The sequence below is a fragment of the Microchirus variegatus genome, assembly GCF_963457635.1.
Source record: "Microchirus variegatus genome assembly, chromosome: 16".
Classification (NCBI taxonomy): Eukaryota; Metazoa; Chordata; class Actinopteri; order Pleuronectiformes; family Soleidae; genus Microchirus; species Microchirus variegatus.
The window spans coordinates 24,572,883-24,591,364 of record NC_139817.1 but is presented as its reverse complement, the minus strand read 5'-3'; the positions used below and the strand labels follow the sequence as shown (position 1 = coordinate 24,591,364).

The 18,482-nt window shown below is 42.6% G+C and overlaps 1 protein-coding gene across 1 annotated transcript in view; it reads right to left on the bottom strand.

The window, feature by feature from the left end:
* Nucleotides 1-1,975: 1,975 nt before the first annotated feature.
* cabin1 (calcineurin binding protein 1) overlaps nucleotides 1,976-18,482 on the bottom strand; it is a gene marked incomplete at its 5' end in the record, with an annotated part of 41,391 nt that continues 24,884 nt past the window's right edge. The window contains 8 exons of the mRNA XM_083902408.1: nucleotides 1,976-3,563; nucleotides 5,113-5,315; nucleotides 5,411-5,569; nucleotides 7,183-7,444; nucleotides 11,671-11,745; nucleotides 15,588-16,268; nucleotides 16,342-16,438; nucleotides 16,527-16,690. Coding sequence (XP_083758534.1) covers nucleotides 3,420-3,563; nucleotides 5,113-5,315; nucleotides 5,411-5,569; nucleotides 7,183-7,444; nucleotides 11,671-11,745; nucleotides 15,588-16,268; nucleotides 16,342-16,438; nucleotides 16,527-16,690 — 1,785 coding nt within the window. The 3' untranslated portion in view covers nucleotides 1,976-3,419. The remainder of the gene's footprint in view (nucleotides 3,564-5,112; nucleotides 5,316-5,410; nucleotides 5,570-7,182; nucleotides 7,445-11,670; nucleotides 11,746-15,587; nucleotides 16,269-16,341; nucleotides 16,439-16,526; nucleotides 16,691-18,482) is intronic.

Genomic DNA, 18,482 nt, shown 5'->3' with positions numbered 1-18,482 from the left:
GTGAAAAAGGGCCTGAGGACAAAAGCAAGTCAGGGAATGACGGGGGGGAGAGAAGTCAGCGTGAGGGCGATCTGAGGTCTGCAAGACTGTGCAGCGTTTAATTCACAGACTTCATATGAAAAGTGATCCTTAGTAAGTGTAGAAAGTAGACTGGAAGTAGCAGTTAAACACCAGGGGGTGAACTCTTTCTATTTCTAAGTCTTCTTCACTAGAATATAATGTAGATCTTGTGAAAAGATGTCACACGAGCAGACACCAGTGTGACCAACGGCTTCCACAAAACTGACCTGGCATCAGTCAAACTCTCAAATCTCGAGGCTTCACAATGAGTTTGTTTTGCAACAACCAGAAGAGCACGTTGCCCACTTCTTATGTTGTTATTTGTTTTTTTTATGAACGGTCCAGTGTATGTAACAACTTCTGACACCCAAGAGTGAGACTTGAGATTGACTCGATCTGCCATGTCAGGTAAAGAACGTTGTTCTCTTCCATTTTGTGCAGCAACACTGTGGTCGCTGTAGAAAGACGGCAGCTTCTGTAAAGTAAGGCCCTCGCCTCCAGTACAGTAAGAAAAACCTAATTCTCTTTATTTTCCAAGTGATTCTACGCCCTAGCAACTGTTTTAAGATCCCAACGTGTTGTATGACATGGCTTTTGTCAGAACAAAATGACTCATCAGAGATCTCCTCGGTCGTTCCTGCCGATCCACCTTCAGCAGAGATGTTCCTCCTCTCAGGTGTCAGTCTTTTGGCCATTTGCTTTAACTGCACAGCTCCTTGTGCTCGACAGTTAACAGCTGCCAATATACAGCCAGGGCCCGGGGATCAGACGGCTCTGCGGCAGCCCAATAAAGAGCCCCCGGAGTGGGCTGACGAGAAATCTCACACCTTTCGCTCACATTAGCCATGCAGCATGCTCTTTTGATGCTTAATTGGCCACTCTGAGGTGGTTTGTGGAGAGATAGCAGCCCCACGGCTGCAAACAACATGGAGTCACAGGGGATTTAACAAAATCACATGGCAGGGGAAAATGAGGATATTAGGATATGACTTCGTCTGCTGGTCTTACACAAGGCACTAAAGCCAAAATATATTAGACTTCTCTCCAAACTTTTATTTGTCTGATTTCAATAAAACACGATGCATCATTTAATTTTTTAAAAGCTGCAAAGCAATAACATCCTCTGCTGCCAATGCCTCCGTCTCTGAATGCAGAGCGAGCGTGATCTCACGTGCACAGACGAGGGGGCCGGGCGCTTTCACATTTGGTCGACCGACCATAAGAAAACAAACCTCACGTCGAGCTTGCCTGGTAAAGGGGGCAAATGACAACTTCACAGCACTTCATAAGAAACTCCTGGAAGTTGCTAATGAAGCCTAATGACTTCCCTCGTGTCGGAGACTTCACACCAGAGTGTACAAGCCCTTTGACCACAGAGTCTGCGGTCAAAGGGTGGTCCTGGAGTCCAGAGCTCCAGCAGGAGCCTGGTGACTCGACACAGAGACTTTAATATCACTGTTATAAGACAGTTTTTTTTGTCTTATTTTGACACAAGAGTTGATGAGTTATTGTGTTTTGGTTGCACTTAAAAAGGGTCGGTAACATTTTACATTACTGGCAATAAACATGGAAAATGTGTGGGACATTTAAATTTAAATGAATTTCAGGTTAATGATGTGGTAGAAATGTATAGAACTCTCATCGACACTTTCTTACATCCTTATTAAATCACATTAATAACTTTGATCTATTTATCCACTCTCATTTTAAATGAAAACAGAGGTTTAGAGTTTTCGAAAATAACAAGAACAAACAAACAAAAAGTATCATGTTAAACCTGTGGTTCACACATTTATTCCTGTCGTCTGGAAACTCCCGATTTTTCAACTGAAATCTTATTCACGAGCCGTTAAACTGGCAGTTTTTTTTTCTTTTTAAATACAGTGATATAAAACATTTTGTAGTGTCTGCTCATGCATTACATCGACTTTCCTGGAACACTGTACAGGTAACAAGTGAGTGTGCTTCCATTTTTATAAATAATCCGGGGGGGGGGCTGCAAACACACAACCACCAATTGTACATTTTTCTGGTATATAAGTGGGAATTTCTGGCATCCGTGTGAATAAACGTGTTCTCAGGACTCAAAGTACAAATAATTCATACGTATAGCAGTAACAGACGGTTACCAGAGATGAGACCGGGTTCACAAACACAGTCTTATCTGATGTTCACACAGAACAAATGTGTGTTTTGGTTTGACATCTATAATATTGTGTTCAGTCCAACATAGAGAACAGTTCTCTTTAAGCAGTCTGAGTTAAACCCGCTCTCCTCTGAAAACATGGTTACATTCACTGAAGCTCTGCAGAAAACCTCTTTTAAATCAAGGGTGATGGTTGATGGGGTTTTTTTTGTTCTGTAAAAAACATTCTCTTGTTAAACTATGACAGATTCACCAAAGTGGTTGGAATGGAAAAGGCATCTATTTGTATCAGAGACTTTGGCCCAGCATGCATCTCATTTCCACCCAAGTCAGGAAAGATTGCGTAAAGTGTCTGTTAACGGCGAGTCGATTCCTGAGTTGACTGGAATCAAACGTGGCCCTGACCTTTAACCCTCTCACACATGCGCACACGCACCAATACTCAACCCTTTACAGCCCAAATATAGCGGGAAAGATATTTGTATCATGATTTGTACAAAAAGCCAATTTGAAATAAACAAAACTTATTTTCGTATATCATTCAGATCAGTGCTGGTGGCCCCGGTGAGAACTGTTGCACTTGGCTACTCAAAACAAGCAAAAGTGTGGAGAGGACAAATATTATTACAGGAAATACAGTCGGTACAAAAATAGCACACAATCAAGTGCCAACAGAAAATATCCCAAATATTGTGTAAACATTTCCAATCTGCTACAGGTCGTGTGGCTGCACAGTCCATATTTCACCTCTGTGTACATAGAAATATATCACTCTATTCATTAATTCAATACAATTTATGTTGTAAATAAAAATCTCATGCGAGTGACGTGGAGGAGAGCAGCTCGGTGCTGCTGAAGCTACACCGAGGCCTCACGTGGGTGAGATGTGAAGGATTTAGCCGCAGCTTGACAAACAACACGGATAAAGATGCATAAAGAGGCGAGCGAGCGCGAGCGGCTGCTTCTTTCCCGTCAGTCGACATGGCGCGTAATGTGCAGAGATGGCGCGTTAACAGACGTGCTCACCATGCACACCATCAGTGGTGACGAGCACAGCCGCACACAAACATGACGGCCAATGACAACACTGCTTTTATTTCAGTCACACGTGAGGATACAAAAGCATAGACGGAGAGAGCTGCGGGGACACAAGAGTCTGACGGAGTCAGGCCGGGTTGTGAAAGCGAGTTCAGTTCAGACGCTTAGCGGACGCTCAGATGTCCATGTAATCGTCCTCCTCGTCCGACTCGCTCTCCAGAGACGACTCCTGGCTGGACGTCTCCTGCACCTCCAGCGCTGGCTGACTCAGAGTGTCCTTTTTGACTGTGGCTGCTGACTGAGATGAGAGGATGACATTCTGTAAGGAGCAGACAGCAGGGGTCACTGTTGACACTCCACAGTTCAACAGCACTGTGTATATACTGTGTGCTTATTTACACACACACACACACGGACAATCACAAGTCACATTCAGACCTGGTATTCACATCCATCCTCAGTGATTCAGTCGTTCACATAGGTATTGTGGTGGTTGCGTCATGGTTGGTGTGCCATTTGTGTATTATATTTGTAACTTACCTTGATATGTTTCTTGAAATCCAAAGGTGAATTTGTGAAGGCCATTATTTCAGAATGATATGGGAGGCAGAGTAGGCATTTCCTTCGATATGAACGGTCTTTTACGCCCACAAATGAAACCATAGACTCTAAAGTCCACATTATACTTCTCCGACTGCGTAATGCGTTATCAGACTGCGTCACCACGGAGACGCCTCGAGCCTTCATACTTCTGCGTCGTGGTGACGGATAAGCGCTGCAATTTCCCGCCTGATCAGTAGGGGTCGCTGCGCAAGGTTGTTGTGCTTCTGGCTACAGTGAACAATGACGTCGAGAGAGAAAGACTGTTGTTGTTGAAACAGTGGCCGTTTCTCACTTTTCTGTGTCACGGAACGCAGTTTTAAGATAATTTGAGGCGAGAAATTGGCCATTTAGAGTCTAAACATGTGCTGTGTGTGTTAAGATATGACGTATTTATAGTTTGGCAGCGACGTTGTCGGCGGTGATCAGCTCCGCGTCTGTGGACGCTCGGTGCTCACTGTGAGCCGGCACAGAGCAGCTTAGCTCGGCCTGTCCTGAGGACCAATCACAGCTCTTGCCGTCTCCGTTGTCCCTTGACGGAGTGACGGACAACTAAAAAATATTTCGTGCAGTCGGAGACGACGCAGAGGCTCTGCGTAACCTACGCAGAGCACTTTACGCAGGAGTATAAATTGGGCTTTAGTAGGGCTAGGGGTGTATCGGAGTAAAAGTATCAAACTCATCGAAAATATGTAGTGAAGTAGAAGTGGAAGTAGGAGAAAAAAAAAATACTCTAGAAAAGTACAGATACAGCATTTAAGTACTTAGTTCTGCTTCGTTATTAGCCTGTTTGCAAGAACAAAATTATGTTTTTAATGGATCTGAATGTACCGATGTGTCTGATGGCAGCTTGTTTGTGTGTGTGTGTGTGTGTGTGTGTGTGTGTGTGAGTCCACGCAAGTGAAAGAGAAACAAAGAATGGAGAGAAGCTCCAGTGAATCAGGCGATACAGAAACCAAAAATGCATTTTCACCATTCCAAAAGCAAATGACACACAACAATCTGTGTTAATATTGTGGTAGCAGCAGCAAAGCAACAGACATACGAGCGCTGATTAGTGTAAAAATAAAAGTGCTGCGCCTCTAATCCATCCTGAGGACAGGATTGTGTTCATGCAGCTCAGAAACGAGGCCACATTTGAGTTCACACCATCTCTGTGATCAGGTCTCAGGATGCATTCAGACTGGATCGGGCCTGAACTTAGCACAACCTGCATGTGACGGGACCATTCAGAGGAAAGGTCAGTCACTCACAGGCAGATTACATACCTTCAGTCTTTGTTTGGTTTCCTCTGAGATGCTGCCTTTGGGGGAGAGAAGTGTGGGTGTCGGAGGCGTTACTGTGATTTCTGGCGGGAACTTGGTGACTGTGGAAGGGATGAAAAGCTTTGGCATGTTGGGCGGGACGCGGGAGCGAATTCGGCTGGGGTCTGGAAGCTTTGATGGATCACTCATAGAGTACTGCTGCTGGTCTGTGAAAGCAAAAAAAAGAGGGCATTTTTGATTTAATGACGAGTTTTGCAGGCATATGAAGCATTGTCACACTTTTCAGTCAAAAGTTGCAGACCTGGACAAGGCTGTGCGGTGCTACATGTGGCAGTTTCTTCCTGGAACCAGCCTGCTGCTGAGTCCTGCCCATGTGATACAGTGGCAAGTTTCATCTGCTGACAAAGGTGCGACTCCTGATGTCGGTAGGACAGTCCCTCTGGGAGCTCCTCCCGCTCTTCTGTAGGCAAAACCACCCAAAATAATAATTAAACTTCCTCATTTGCACAGACAACACTGCTATCTTGCTATTTATCTGCATTAATTTCTATGTAATCAAGATCTATGATTAGGGCTGATAACAAAACTGTTATCCAAATGAAAGGAAAATCAGTCAATATTGATATATTAACAATTCTATACTTTCTGACTCCTCCACTGAGGTTGCCTTGGAAACAAAGTATAGACTTTGATTGTTAATATCAATATTGACTGATTTTAACCATTCTTCCATTGAGGTTGCCTTGGAAACTGTTACATAACACATACATACACGTGCGTGTGTGTGTGTGTGTCTAAACCCAGGTATCTGCATAAACCAAACAAAAAAAATGTGTATTCTGCATCAACTTCATGATCTTTTCTCTCTCTCTCTTGATTACAGAATCAAAAAAGGGTTGCAGTCGGTGTTTCAGTGGGTGCAGCAGCTGAACACATCTGTTTTTGCACAGGTGTTCTTACTCAATTTTGCCCAGTCACACCTGTGTTTACTCTGCTACTGTTTTATGCTGTGACTAAGATTTATTTACTATAACAGTGAAGATGCAAGAGGTGATGAATGGACTTTCCTCAACATATGTTTCCAAGTCTTGTTTCTTTCCTTTCCTTTTGAAGAACAAAAAAACTATAGTGTGGTTATCAAATGTATCTTAAGATTAACATGACACTTTTTTTTTTTCAGTTTGAAGAGAGCAGACTCATACTCACAAATGTATAATATATCAAATGTGAAGACCATTTCTCCAAAATCAAAACATCAAGACATAATCTTGTTGGTTGCTTTAAATAAACAAGTTGACAGCAGGATAAACTGATCAGGAGGTACATGAGCAGGCTGGAGGACAGCGCTGGTTACCATGGAGATGACTAAAAACCTTCCTCCGGAGCATAAATTGACATCCTGCGACTCACTGTGTTCTGTCGAGCGACAAATATCAAAAGTGTCAAGTATAAACCAAGGCTTAGGTGGTGAACGTTTTCCCTGTGTCACAGAAGTGGCTTTTGAATATTTGGGGGTAAAATCCTCTGTCAAGTTTGAAACAACAAGCTCGGTGAAGATATCGATGAAATAAACTGCATTGAGATTGAAGTAAAACAGAAAAGACATCTGAATGAAGCCAAATCAATCGCTCCACTTACTGAGCACTTACTCCGTCTAAGAGAAAACGCATGCAAACAGCCTGCACAACAACAACATCGCTGAATCGGCTGTTGTTTACCACCCACTAATGGCCTCATACAAAAAAATAGCCCACAGTTATAAAAGCATGTAAACACCATTTAAATTGAACAATAAGAACATCACTAAAAAACTCCATCACAGGCTGATCTGGTGTCAATGTTTTTCCGGTTCAAACCTAAATGACAGAGCAAATCAGGAGGAAGACACTGATTTCTAAAAGGCAATTTATAACTAGGGCAGAGTCTGTTATTATGCAACAGGCCTGGTCTACAGGCGCCCCCTGCTGATCACTCCTGGTGCTGCAAAGCTCCACCTCAGCAATGGCACAGTAACTGTGGCAAAAACACTGAACAGCAGCCATAAAATAATGCAGAGGACGCCGGCGACTGTACCTGTGTGTGGGAGGAAGGCCATGGCGGCGGCAGCAGGGTGACCCGCTGCTCTCCTGTGTTGCTGCTGATCGTGGAAGCTCGAGGCCTGAGGTCTGGACATCTTGCTCAAGGGCTCATACACCACTTTGGCTTGGCCATCCTGGGCGGACAACGGGTGGCACGCGGAGTGGCTGAGCAGGACGGGCGTCGGCAGGGAAGCGGGGAAGAAGATGTCTCGGTGCTCCTTGGTGTACTTAGGAGTGGTCGGGGCATCGCCTGCAGACTGTTGGAAACGGAGGGAGAGAGAAGGTGGTTGGACTGACCTCAGAAATCCATCTGCAGCACTCACCGTCATCTGCTCAGGTGGATTTATGAGAAGCACGCATCCTCATCGCTGGAGCGTGAGCCTCCGTTGATAGCAAAGCATTTTTTTCAAACAACACACATTAGCGATATTAGTCTCGGCTGTTTTTCAAAAAGCACTGATATCCTTTAAAGGGGTGTGATGTCGCTCGTAGGCCGACTCTAAGTGATGGGCTCAGCTCTACACCACACTCATCCCCTCTGAGCCACTTTTCTGGATGTTGGTTTGAGGACCACTTATAAACACAAGAGCAGCACAAACAACCCGTGACAACAGCCGCCCTGCTCCCACGGCAGCTGTCATGGCAACACAGAGGAATGCAGTTAAGGCGAGTGAATATACCTTCACTGCTTTTCAGTGTTAAAATGAAAGTCTCCCCCAGACCAAATCAAACAAATAGAGAGGTAAAAACTAGCCTTTCTGTCCCCTAATAATACATTTGCTTTTTATGAATTTAGCAGCTCTATACTATTTTCTGAGAGGAGCACATGGAGACCGAGTGGCACATTCCCTCTCTGTGCTTTGAAGATGATCACATCAGTGCATGTGGATTCAATGTTTCGAGGCTCTTTTCACTGGTCTCATTCTCACCCAACTGTACAGGCAACACATTTGTCCACATACAGAGAGAAGGTGAGGTTTGTTTTGGTCTGCAGTGACGGTACTAGTGCTCCACCTAGTGGCAGTCAGTGTTTTATATCCAATGAACAGTATATGTTAACATTAACAGACTGGAGAAATAAATGACTTAATATCCAGTAAAATGCTTTAGAGAAACACACACTGCTGTGTTTTGTCAATATTTCCAAAGGTAATACAAGGGCGGCAGAAATAACAAAACCTGTGAAACTATAGTGTATAGAACTAAAATTTGCATTTAAAGTTTTGTTGAGGACTGCACCACTTCATCATTATTAACAGATAACTAAATTATTTTAGACTAGACGAGAGTCTTTGTTCAAAACAAGCCTTTCATCTTATGAAATATGAATATTTTCTGGTTTATTTCCTCCATATAAAACTACACTTTATATTTAAGGATAAGGAATATTCTAAGGAATTTGAATATCATCATTTTGAAATTTGGGAAACACCAGTCGACATTTTACAAACCAACCAAGTAATTATTTTAATTTAATTAATTAGTTTTGACCCCCAAAGGTTCTTCTTTGTTCTAAAATAACACATGGTTTATACTTTTGTCTAGTGTGACACACATGGACAGAAACACATGATTTCTTCTCATGTTGCACTCCTGTTGAACACAGCATTTCCCTCAGACTCAGCTGGGAGTAGAAGTCAAATTGTGCTCAGAATCAGAGCAGAGTATGATGCAGATCCCTGAGGGATTCACACAGCAGAGGCAACATAGGCAAAATCAAACAAACAAGAGCAGCCTCCAAAACCTGAAACTGCAACGGACCATTCTGCTCAACGTGGATCAACAAGGCAGCTTCAAGCATCGAGTAACTCCAATGGCTGCTTTGATGACATGATTCATATCATTAAACAGGAAACAGAAACAAAAAAAGATTAAAAATCAATCATATACATATATAAATATATACATATATACATGTATATGATTACGCCAGATTTATTCAAGACACACACGTTGCATGAGTTAAACTCATTGACAGCTCGCTAATATATAAGAGCAGCTTTAAGTCGCATCACTTCATTCCAAATTCACAAACAAACGAGATGTGCTTTAACTGCACACTTTCAGCTTTAATTTGAGCTTATTCACAGCCAAATCCGGTGAACGTGTAGGAATTACAACACTTTCTATATGTGCCTGCCACGTTTTAGGGGACCAAAAGCAATGGGACAATTGACTGAAAAGCAATTTCATGGACACGTGTGGGCTATTCCCTCATTATGTCATCTTCAATTAAGAAGGTAAAAGTTCTGGAGTTGATTCCAGGAGTGACATTTGCATTTTGAATCCGTTGAGGCTTACTTGTGACATGGGTATCTTATTGTATCGTGCCACCCCTACTCTGAGTGACAGAGTGAGAGAAGAGAGATGCAGTGGCTCCAGCTTCATGAGCCAAAGTGGTGTTAAACTTTTGAAAAATAAGTGAAAAACTGCTCAATATCAACTCTATTTTTGTTATTACAGAAATTGCTACAGAATTTAAGGTACCACTGTCAATGTATATGAGGTACCAAACCCTGGTTGCACTTTAGCACACACAGAAATCCAGGGTGTGCCTCTGCTACTTTGCCCACTGTCACCGTCTCCCCCCAGTCCTTCAAAGGATAAGTGCTACAAGACAGTGGATGAATATATTAACTGAAATTAAAACACAGTTTGACACTGAAGGATTTTAATTAAGTACCACAATCACGTCTACGTGTGACGCTATAACCCTCTCCCCGAGGAAAGCAGAGTCAAGCCAAAGAGAGTCAACAACATTACACACAAACACTCCTGGACAGTAACAATGAGCCCGATTATTAAGGAACATGAGAATGTGGAAGAAGATTGGCTAAAACATGTAATGTCCACTAACTCACCTACTCACATTTCCCACTACATACAAGTGCAACTAACCACAAACCCCAACATAAGCGGGTGACACTATAATTACACATAAACAGAGGTTCAATTAGAGTGCACTTGCACAAAGAGGTACCCTGTGTGCCTCATCTGCACCATTATCTCCGTGTCGTGGCTTTCTGCACCAAAACTTTGACAATGAAATGAAAAAAAAGAGAAGAAACCGATCTATTTAGCTCGCAGCCATTTCTCATGAGACGGAGGTTTTTGGGGAACATCACCGTGACAACAGGATGTGGGCAGAGAGACCCTTGATGACTGTGTGTGGGCACGAGGCAGGAGGAGGGATGTGAGGAGGGGGGAGAGGGGGGGGGGAGTCACGGAGAGGATGAGCAATTCATGTTTCAATAACAAATATGAAAACTAAAGACGGAGCATTAGCTTTACACATTTGCTGTAATTGGACAAACAGTGATCAGCCCAAACATGAAAACATCGGTGGTCTATTACACAATGTGCAATTTATTTTTGGTGGTTCAGATATTCTCCATGTTTTTATGGCTTGTACAAGCCAACGTTAGTCGAGTTACTGCATTTAATGTCATGGCTGATCAGCGTAGTTGTTTAATGTATAAATGCGTGTTGTTCTAAGCAATGCACAGACACCAATGCTCATTTAAAGATGATGACAAGCTAGGAAAGTAGCAAGTGAGGCTAAAGGGACAACAGGGACCCTTGTGGGCTATATTTAGTCCTGGCAGACTGGAGTAGGACAGACCAGAATAAGTCTGGGAATTACTGAGTTACTCATCAGTTTTGGCATATTTTACAACAGATGCTGCACGACGCTTCCATATTTAAACCAAACTGGCTATTATGAGCTCCACCAAAGACAACTTAGCATTTACTTCATTTTGACTGGCAGATGAGTGATGTGTAAATCAGGACAACTTGGGCAAATCATATCGTCTAGTCAATGATTGCAGCTCCGAAATATTGGCTTAGAAACATTTTTTGACCTGCTGCAATTCAAAATGATACGTTTGCCAAGATAAATACACAAAGTATTTGGCTATTTGTTCAAAGTCTACACAAGACGGTGTTTATCAAGTCACTTTAAGTGGATATACGTGTGTAAAATAGTGTTTAAAAAGGTTACTTAATGGTTATGTAATGTGGTTACCAACGTTTCCGGTAGACAGAAACATGACATTTACGGAAATGCAGAGCTGCACTTGTGTGCACTGTGTTCTTGCACATTCACATACAAAATCTGTACAACCGCCTATTTTATTCATTTATTCACTTGTGTTAATAGGTGGAATCTGGAAGTATCTGCTGCAGGCAGCACTGGAGAATTGTCACATGATAGTAAAAACATTATATACTTTAACCTATATACTATTATATAGTAGGTCAGGGAAGGGAGGGGGTGAGCAGAGGAGGAGGAGGTTTGTTGTTGTAAATTTCAGCCTCTCCTCTAGAGGTCACTATAAACCACTTACTTCACCTTTAATAACTGAAAGTTTACTGAAATTGAGAAATTTAAAGTGTTTGTATTTGTATAAACCAGGTGACGTGTGTCAGAGAAACACAAAGAGGAAAGGTGAGCATGCCGAGTCGCATGTTTTTTTTTTACCTGTCTTTGGGCAGAAGCGGCCAACTGTATCTGGCAGAACTTCACAGCTTGGTCCAGCGCTACATCCTCATCGACCTGAAGAGAGAACATGACAAACAAGGGCTTAAGAGGAGAGCGACATCATTTCACACGTGTGTGGTTCTCCTGTCCTGTGTACACATCAGGTTCATCTCCACAGTGACACTGAAATTACAGCACACACGATCCTGTTTCTATATTAGCTAGCAGGACTTTTCCTTGGAGCTTCTGCCTCTGATCAAAACACTGGTAAATACAGACTCACATTAGGGCTCAGTTGGGCGAGTTGGTGTGTGGGAGTTGGTGAGCTTAGCCACAGAACAACATCATACACTGAGCTGTAATCTTTTTCACACAAATGTTATGTTCCCTTTAGCAGCTTGTTGTATGCAGCCGTTTAGGGACCACCAAACAGATCTGCCTCGTTCCTGCTTCCAAATAATACTTCAAAAGGTACATGAGCCGAGTCAAGCTTCAGTGCTTCAGTTGCAGGACAGCCCTCTGCTTTCAATTAATTCTGGCTTGCAATAAAGTTTCCCTTTCAGACCACACACATTTTCCACTGATGACTTCTCAATACAGCACCGCTATTAAAATGAAACTTACATCACCCTTTTATTCCACAAAAGAGAGTTCCTCTGACTGTATCAGAGGGAGGGTTGAGACATTTGTCAGTAACAGACAGTGTTTGACGACACCCGCGAGCTGTCGTCTGAACACATTCCGAGGTTCAGCTCTGGGCTGGAAAATGTAGAGGATGCTGGCATGACACTTTGCAGCTCAACCTTTTTACGGCCCTAACGGAGCAGCATTTATGCTTTACTTAAAAAAGTTAAGAAACACGTTGACGGCGGCAAATGCTCTGACCATCTGTGTGGCTGGAACACACAACTTTGGCGTGGCTCTTTTATTTCATTTTACCAACATAATCGTGAGCTGAACGGAAAAACTCATCACCGGCAAACATAAACCAAAATGAATATAACGCGAGGTACACATTTACGTGGTGAATATGAGCAGCAGCAGCAGCAGCAGCAGTGCAATGCAGCGGACCATAAAAACCACAAAGCATCTGCTGTTTGTGCGAGTATGTGCATACTCAGTTTGTACTGGAAAACGTCCAGGCATTGAACTGCCAAACTCCTTTGGATATAGGAAACATGTCATGGCTGGTTCTGGTTACTCTCTCAGGGTGCGTCTTAGACGATATTATGAAGGTCTAACACCTGAACAGAAACGGCTGTCTCCCTCTTTTCTGTCCTACCAGTGCAGCTACAGCTCACCGACAATGACACGGCAGCTTCAGTAAGGCGAGCATTGATCCACATTTCAATGAGTCTATGTAAAAGTGATGTGAGCTGCTGTGCAACTCTATAAACAGTGTCATAAAAAAACCTGGTGGTCTTTCGACAACAGTGGAGCAATGAAATATATATAAATATCACTTATAATCATATGTATACATATAACAGCACTTTCCCTGCTTTTACTGTATACTAGTGTTCGTCATAATTTAGGACACAATTATAGTAATTTAAAGAGTAGGTGTGTTTGATGGAGCCCAAACAATAAAGGATTTGTTGGGTATGATGCTGATATTTTATATGATATTTGTACCAGTATATTTTCCTAAAATCTCAGTAACCTAACCTTCAGCTTCAGGTAGGTAGGTAGGTAGGTTTTTTTTGAAGGTTTGGGAAACAACAACAACCATATTGTCACCAGCCTGAGATCAGATCACAAGCAGACAACTCTAAGTTTGTCAATTCACACCTGGCATTCTCTAAACAGGTCTCCAGAGAACACTTGATCACACAGATGAACCTGGTGTCGTAGTGTTTGTGTCTGTGTGTCAGTGTGAGACAGCGGAGAACAAAGCCAGCATGGGTTGAGCAAATCAATGCACACTGCACATAGCTTTACAATGAAACAGGTTTTTAGCCATTTCAAAATAAAATAAAATCAATATGTGGTGGTCAGTGTTAATATTGCTGTCATGGCCACAAATAATTGGTGCATATCAAACATTTAGAAGTATAAAAATACTTTCAGGGCATTTTGAAACTTGCTATAATTCAGTCTAAGGGTCAATTGTGTAGTATTTACACACTTATTATTTAAAGGGTTGGAGGCTTCCTTTACACCTCTTCACATACACGTGGAGTCTTTTAGGAAACAGAAAATACCTGGTGTTTCTACATTTAGAGACAGTCGGTAACAAGTAGCAGTTGAAAGACCAAAGTCACAGACATAGAGCTTGAATTGGTAACTAAGAGTCAAAGTACAACCACACTTCATGAGCTGGATTTGCTGCACTGTTTGAAAATGGAACTGGGGGAAGCCCCTGCTCTAACATGTGTGTCGTGTTACTAATTCAGTTAGAAGAGGGGTTTCCCCAATCGTATCAAGCTCACTCTACTACGCAAAAATTGTAATAGTAAGTAATAGCAGTAGTAAACGCGAAGTTAACCAAAACATGACAAGGTCAAATACCTAGAATATGGCAACGTAATAGGAGCAAAGCGTTAAGTGAGGACATAGTTAAAAACCACAGCAATACAGTCAACATATTCATGATGTTATTGCAATGTATTTGCTGTCAGTCTGGCATTAGCATGTTTCAGCCTGGTATCTGTTTGTACATCAGCTCTGTCTGACATTACACAAACACTGTACTAGAGAGCTGGCAGGGTAAAGTCTGCTTAATGTCACGTTCAAGTGACGCGTTCACACATGCGGCTCCTCCTGTTAAAGTCTCAGGGTTGCAGATAGTCTACAGTCTGCATCTGCTGTAAATATACATCTACTTTGATGTATTATGTATAATATATCAATATAAATGTATCACGAACCATTCAATGTCCTGTCTTTTAATGTTATGAATTGGTTTGATGAAGCTGCTGTGCTGTTGCTTCCTCACAGTGTCTCTTTAAAATCTTTAAATGAGTTGATAACAACTACCGTGGGTGTTTCCTGGTCTTAGTTCCAGGACCGTGGTGAGGAAGCACAGGGGAGGTTGTTTCTCCAGGGCCACAGCTGTACCTACTTCAGGCTAACAGCAAATGGACTTGATCTGGAAAAGTACGGGCATTTATTTTGTCCCACTAGCACAGAACATTACACATTAGTGCCTTATTTTATCTCTGCTAAGGTAAAATCAGTGCAATACCCGGCTTCTCATGCTCTACACATACTGCTCCCTCGGTGCACAGCCTACCACATACACTTAGGTTGGTGCAGCTGTTCTTTTTAGGACACTGCATTAAATTCTATTTATTTGTAAATAGAAAAATAGATATCCATAATTATATCCAGACCTCAATTTAAATCTAAGCCATAAACTTAACCAGTTCCTCCTAATTTCTGCCATTATTGTAATTATTTTGTTCTCAGATAAGAGGCTTTTCAATGTGACATGACATTGCAATGTTGGGCTAAGAAGAGCAAAGGCTTTGGACTGTTTTTTCCTATTTCGCCACTTAATATTTACAATGTCAGGAATGTTTCATATATTAGGCCACGTGTTTCTGTCTGTGTCTCAGTGATAAACACAATGATGTGTGGGTAGTTCTAAAAATCATCGCCTCTAAATAAAAAAAATTGATTCTGGTTCTTTTATGAAATATCTGGCAGCGATAGGTTTAAATGTTTGGCTTCTCCCTAAGCAGAGCGTCGTGCCTCTGACGAGCTGGGCAGTTGGAGTGGTACTCGAGACTCTCTCTTTCTTCTGTGGAAAGCAGCTTAAGTTTGTCCAAAAAACGAACGATTGTTTTGTGTCAACTCTGGCAGCTTCAGCCACTCATGCAGCATTCATCACTCATTCAGTCACAAAAAGAGCTCTTGCTACTTGCAACAAAAATTCATTATACTTAAAACGTGAATCAAATATTTGTGTGTACCTGTTTTATGAGCATATACGTCTCTGACATGATCTTCTCAATCCGTCCCAGGTCGTAGGTCATGACTTTCTGGCCTTGCTGCCACACCCTATAGGCATCAAGAAGTAAAGTTTTTCCAGATTCCACATCCTCTAGAAGCTTCCTTTTCCTGTTTGGCCTTCGTATTAAGCCCTGATCGGTCCCACTGGCTGCCAAAGTGACCTTGGGTGCTGAGGCCTGTGGTTGCTGTTGCCTGGAACTGATACTCAGCTCCTCCAAAGACAGCTCTGTTGTCCGGTTGCTGTCAGTCACTCTCTGCTGAGGCTCAATGGTACTCTGGGATGTCCCAGCCTCCATTTTATTGCCCTGCGAATCCATGATGGCAGAGATCTTCCAGTGTCCAGTGTCCAGCTCCATGGGTTCCTCTGGTGCCGATTTGTGCTCTTCACTTCCAGCAGTCTCCACCTTCACAGGGAAGCTCTCCAGAACTGTACTCACTCTATCTGTGGATGATGGCGCAGGGGTGAGTTGTGCCTGTGAGGCATCCCTGGGCACTGTGTCATTGGCACTAGGTCCCTCTGTGAGCACTGCCGTCTTAGGCAGTGCATGCTTGCCGTCTTCTGAACTGGGCCTGTTGGATGTGTCTGTTGTGGTCATCTCCCCCATGGAGGGTACAGGCGCTTTGGGAAGCTGCTCAGATACCTGAAGGAGAACAGAACGTGTCAACAACTAAAGAGGTTGCAAGGCACGTGTACAATGAGTCGTGTTTTCTTACCCCAGTGAGACTGTTCAGAGTGTCCTCCAGGACTTTTACAGTTAGGAAAAATGCTTTCTTAGCCAAAACCTGGCGATCAACATCCCGTAAATACTTCCTTCATAGGAAAGAAAGAAGAGAGGAGAAATGTCACGGAAGAAAAACATTAAACACAGAAACAGAAACCACACACGGTTAGTCCTTACTTTCCCTGGTCAGGGGTTCTCTGCAGCATCAAGGAGACTTTCAGCAGAGTATCGTGGTCCTTCAGCTGAGACAGCACCTCCAGCAAGAGGACAATGGATCGGTTCATATGAGATGCAAAACTTCCTGGGCGATCAATCTCATCTACTGGGATACGCCAGATTCCCTGGAAGGGACAAAGGGAAAAAAATAAGGATATAACTGAAAATCTGCAACAAACAAGAAACCTTCTTTTTTTCCCTTTCAAATCACTGCTAATGAGACATGGTTCAGATTCTTTGACTTTAGATCATCACCAACCAGATTTCAAAGTTCAGTTGGAAAAGATTGTCACACACGGACACACATGACGTTGAGGAGAGTCCATCTCTCTGGTCTCCTACTAGACATTAATCAGCCGACAGGCTAAATCCTTAGTTTTTATAACTCATCTTTGCTGCTCCACCAGATGTTCAAAGGCTGATGGTGTGAATGACAAAGAAACAATAAACAGGGAGACATGGAAAAAGTGACACAAAAGCAAGTGACAATTAATGTGAGTTTAAAACATGGCATTCAAAGAAGAAAGTCTTAATGAGCAGAGAGGCTGCAGGAGAGATGTCGAGGACTGGCTGGAAGGCGGGGTGGGAGCTGTATCTGGACACGTAATAGTCAGCCTCATTAGTGTTCAGCTCTGTCCAAGCAATGCAACAGACCAGCAGCCTTGGCTACCAACAAACAGAGAGAATCAGGAGGTGTTTTCTGATGGGCAGATCCACCTTTTCCACAAGCACATGTCCTCTCAGCAGGTGAGGCGACGCTAGGCTCTGCACTCTGAAGTTACTGATGTGAGTGCAGATGGTGGCCAAGGCTGTGTACAGTCATACAGCACATGGCACAGTACGGCTAGCCTCAGAAAACATGCAAGACTAAATAGAGATGACCATATCAGGAAGGAAAAATACAAATGAGATGGCTCTGTCAGCTGCACACGAGCAGAGTGATTCTCCTTCTATACAAAACACATTCCTTAGGACATATTTAAAGCTTGATCGATGTGGCTACTCGTTTTAGTTTAAACCCATTTTAAGATAAATATACTCAGACTTTTCCATCAAATTGTCATGTTATATAGTCTAAGCTGGTGGAATGATTCCAGTTCACTAAGCCAGTGGTTATGAATAGTTCCAATGCTTGTATGAACAAGATTTATTATAATGTGATGCAATCAGACTGGGCTTCGGGGGTTTTAACCTTTCAATGCACATATTAACAAAAGCCTCAAACAGGTGTGGGTCAAGTCTGATGAGAGAGTGGGCTACACTAACTTAGGCAGATGTCCCTAATGGAAGAGCACCGTTCTTCTGCAAACAACAACTCAACCACAGCAAATCTGTTTAGGGAAAGCAGAGTGACAGCTTTACACAGATTATGTTGTAGCAAAACAGCTAAAGCAGATTTATGACTTTAACTTCAATGAATTTAAGCTCATGTTTCTGTACTTCCTTGTGTGCCAAAACAATGTTGCCCATTGTTTGCACCTCTGCAGGAAGGACCTTGTCAAATCTACTTCATCTACATATGAGTTAACGTGCATCAGTGGCAGGAAAGGCACAGGCCCAAAATATCAACTGGGGGAAGTTGCGCACTGTGTTAATATGTGTTGTAGTAAGCAGCACTCACTCCTGTAAACATCTGTACTGTAACTCACCACAACTAGACTATTTTATCAGCCAGCTACAACTTCACATTAACCATCTAACCAACAGAGATATCTGGTTCACTGCTAATGCTATGAGCATTTGGCAGGTGGGTGGTGTACACCCTACTACACTCTTCTCTACAGTAATGTCTCCAACATGTAGAGATGAAAAGACATTCAAGTCTACTCAAGACAATCAGAAATATGACACAGGAAATCTGCTCAGATAAAAATAAACACAAAACTTGTCTGATTCTGTAAAAGTCAGAAACATGAA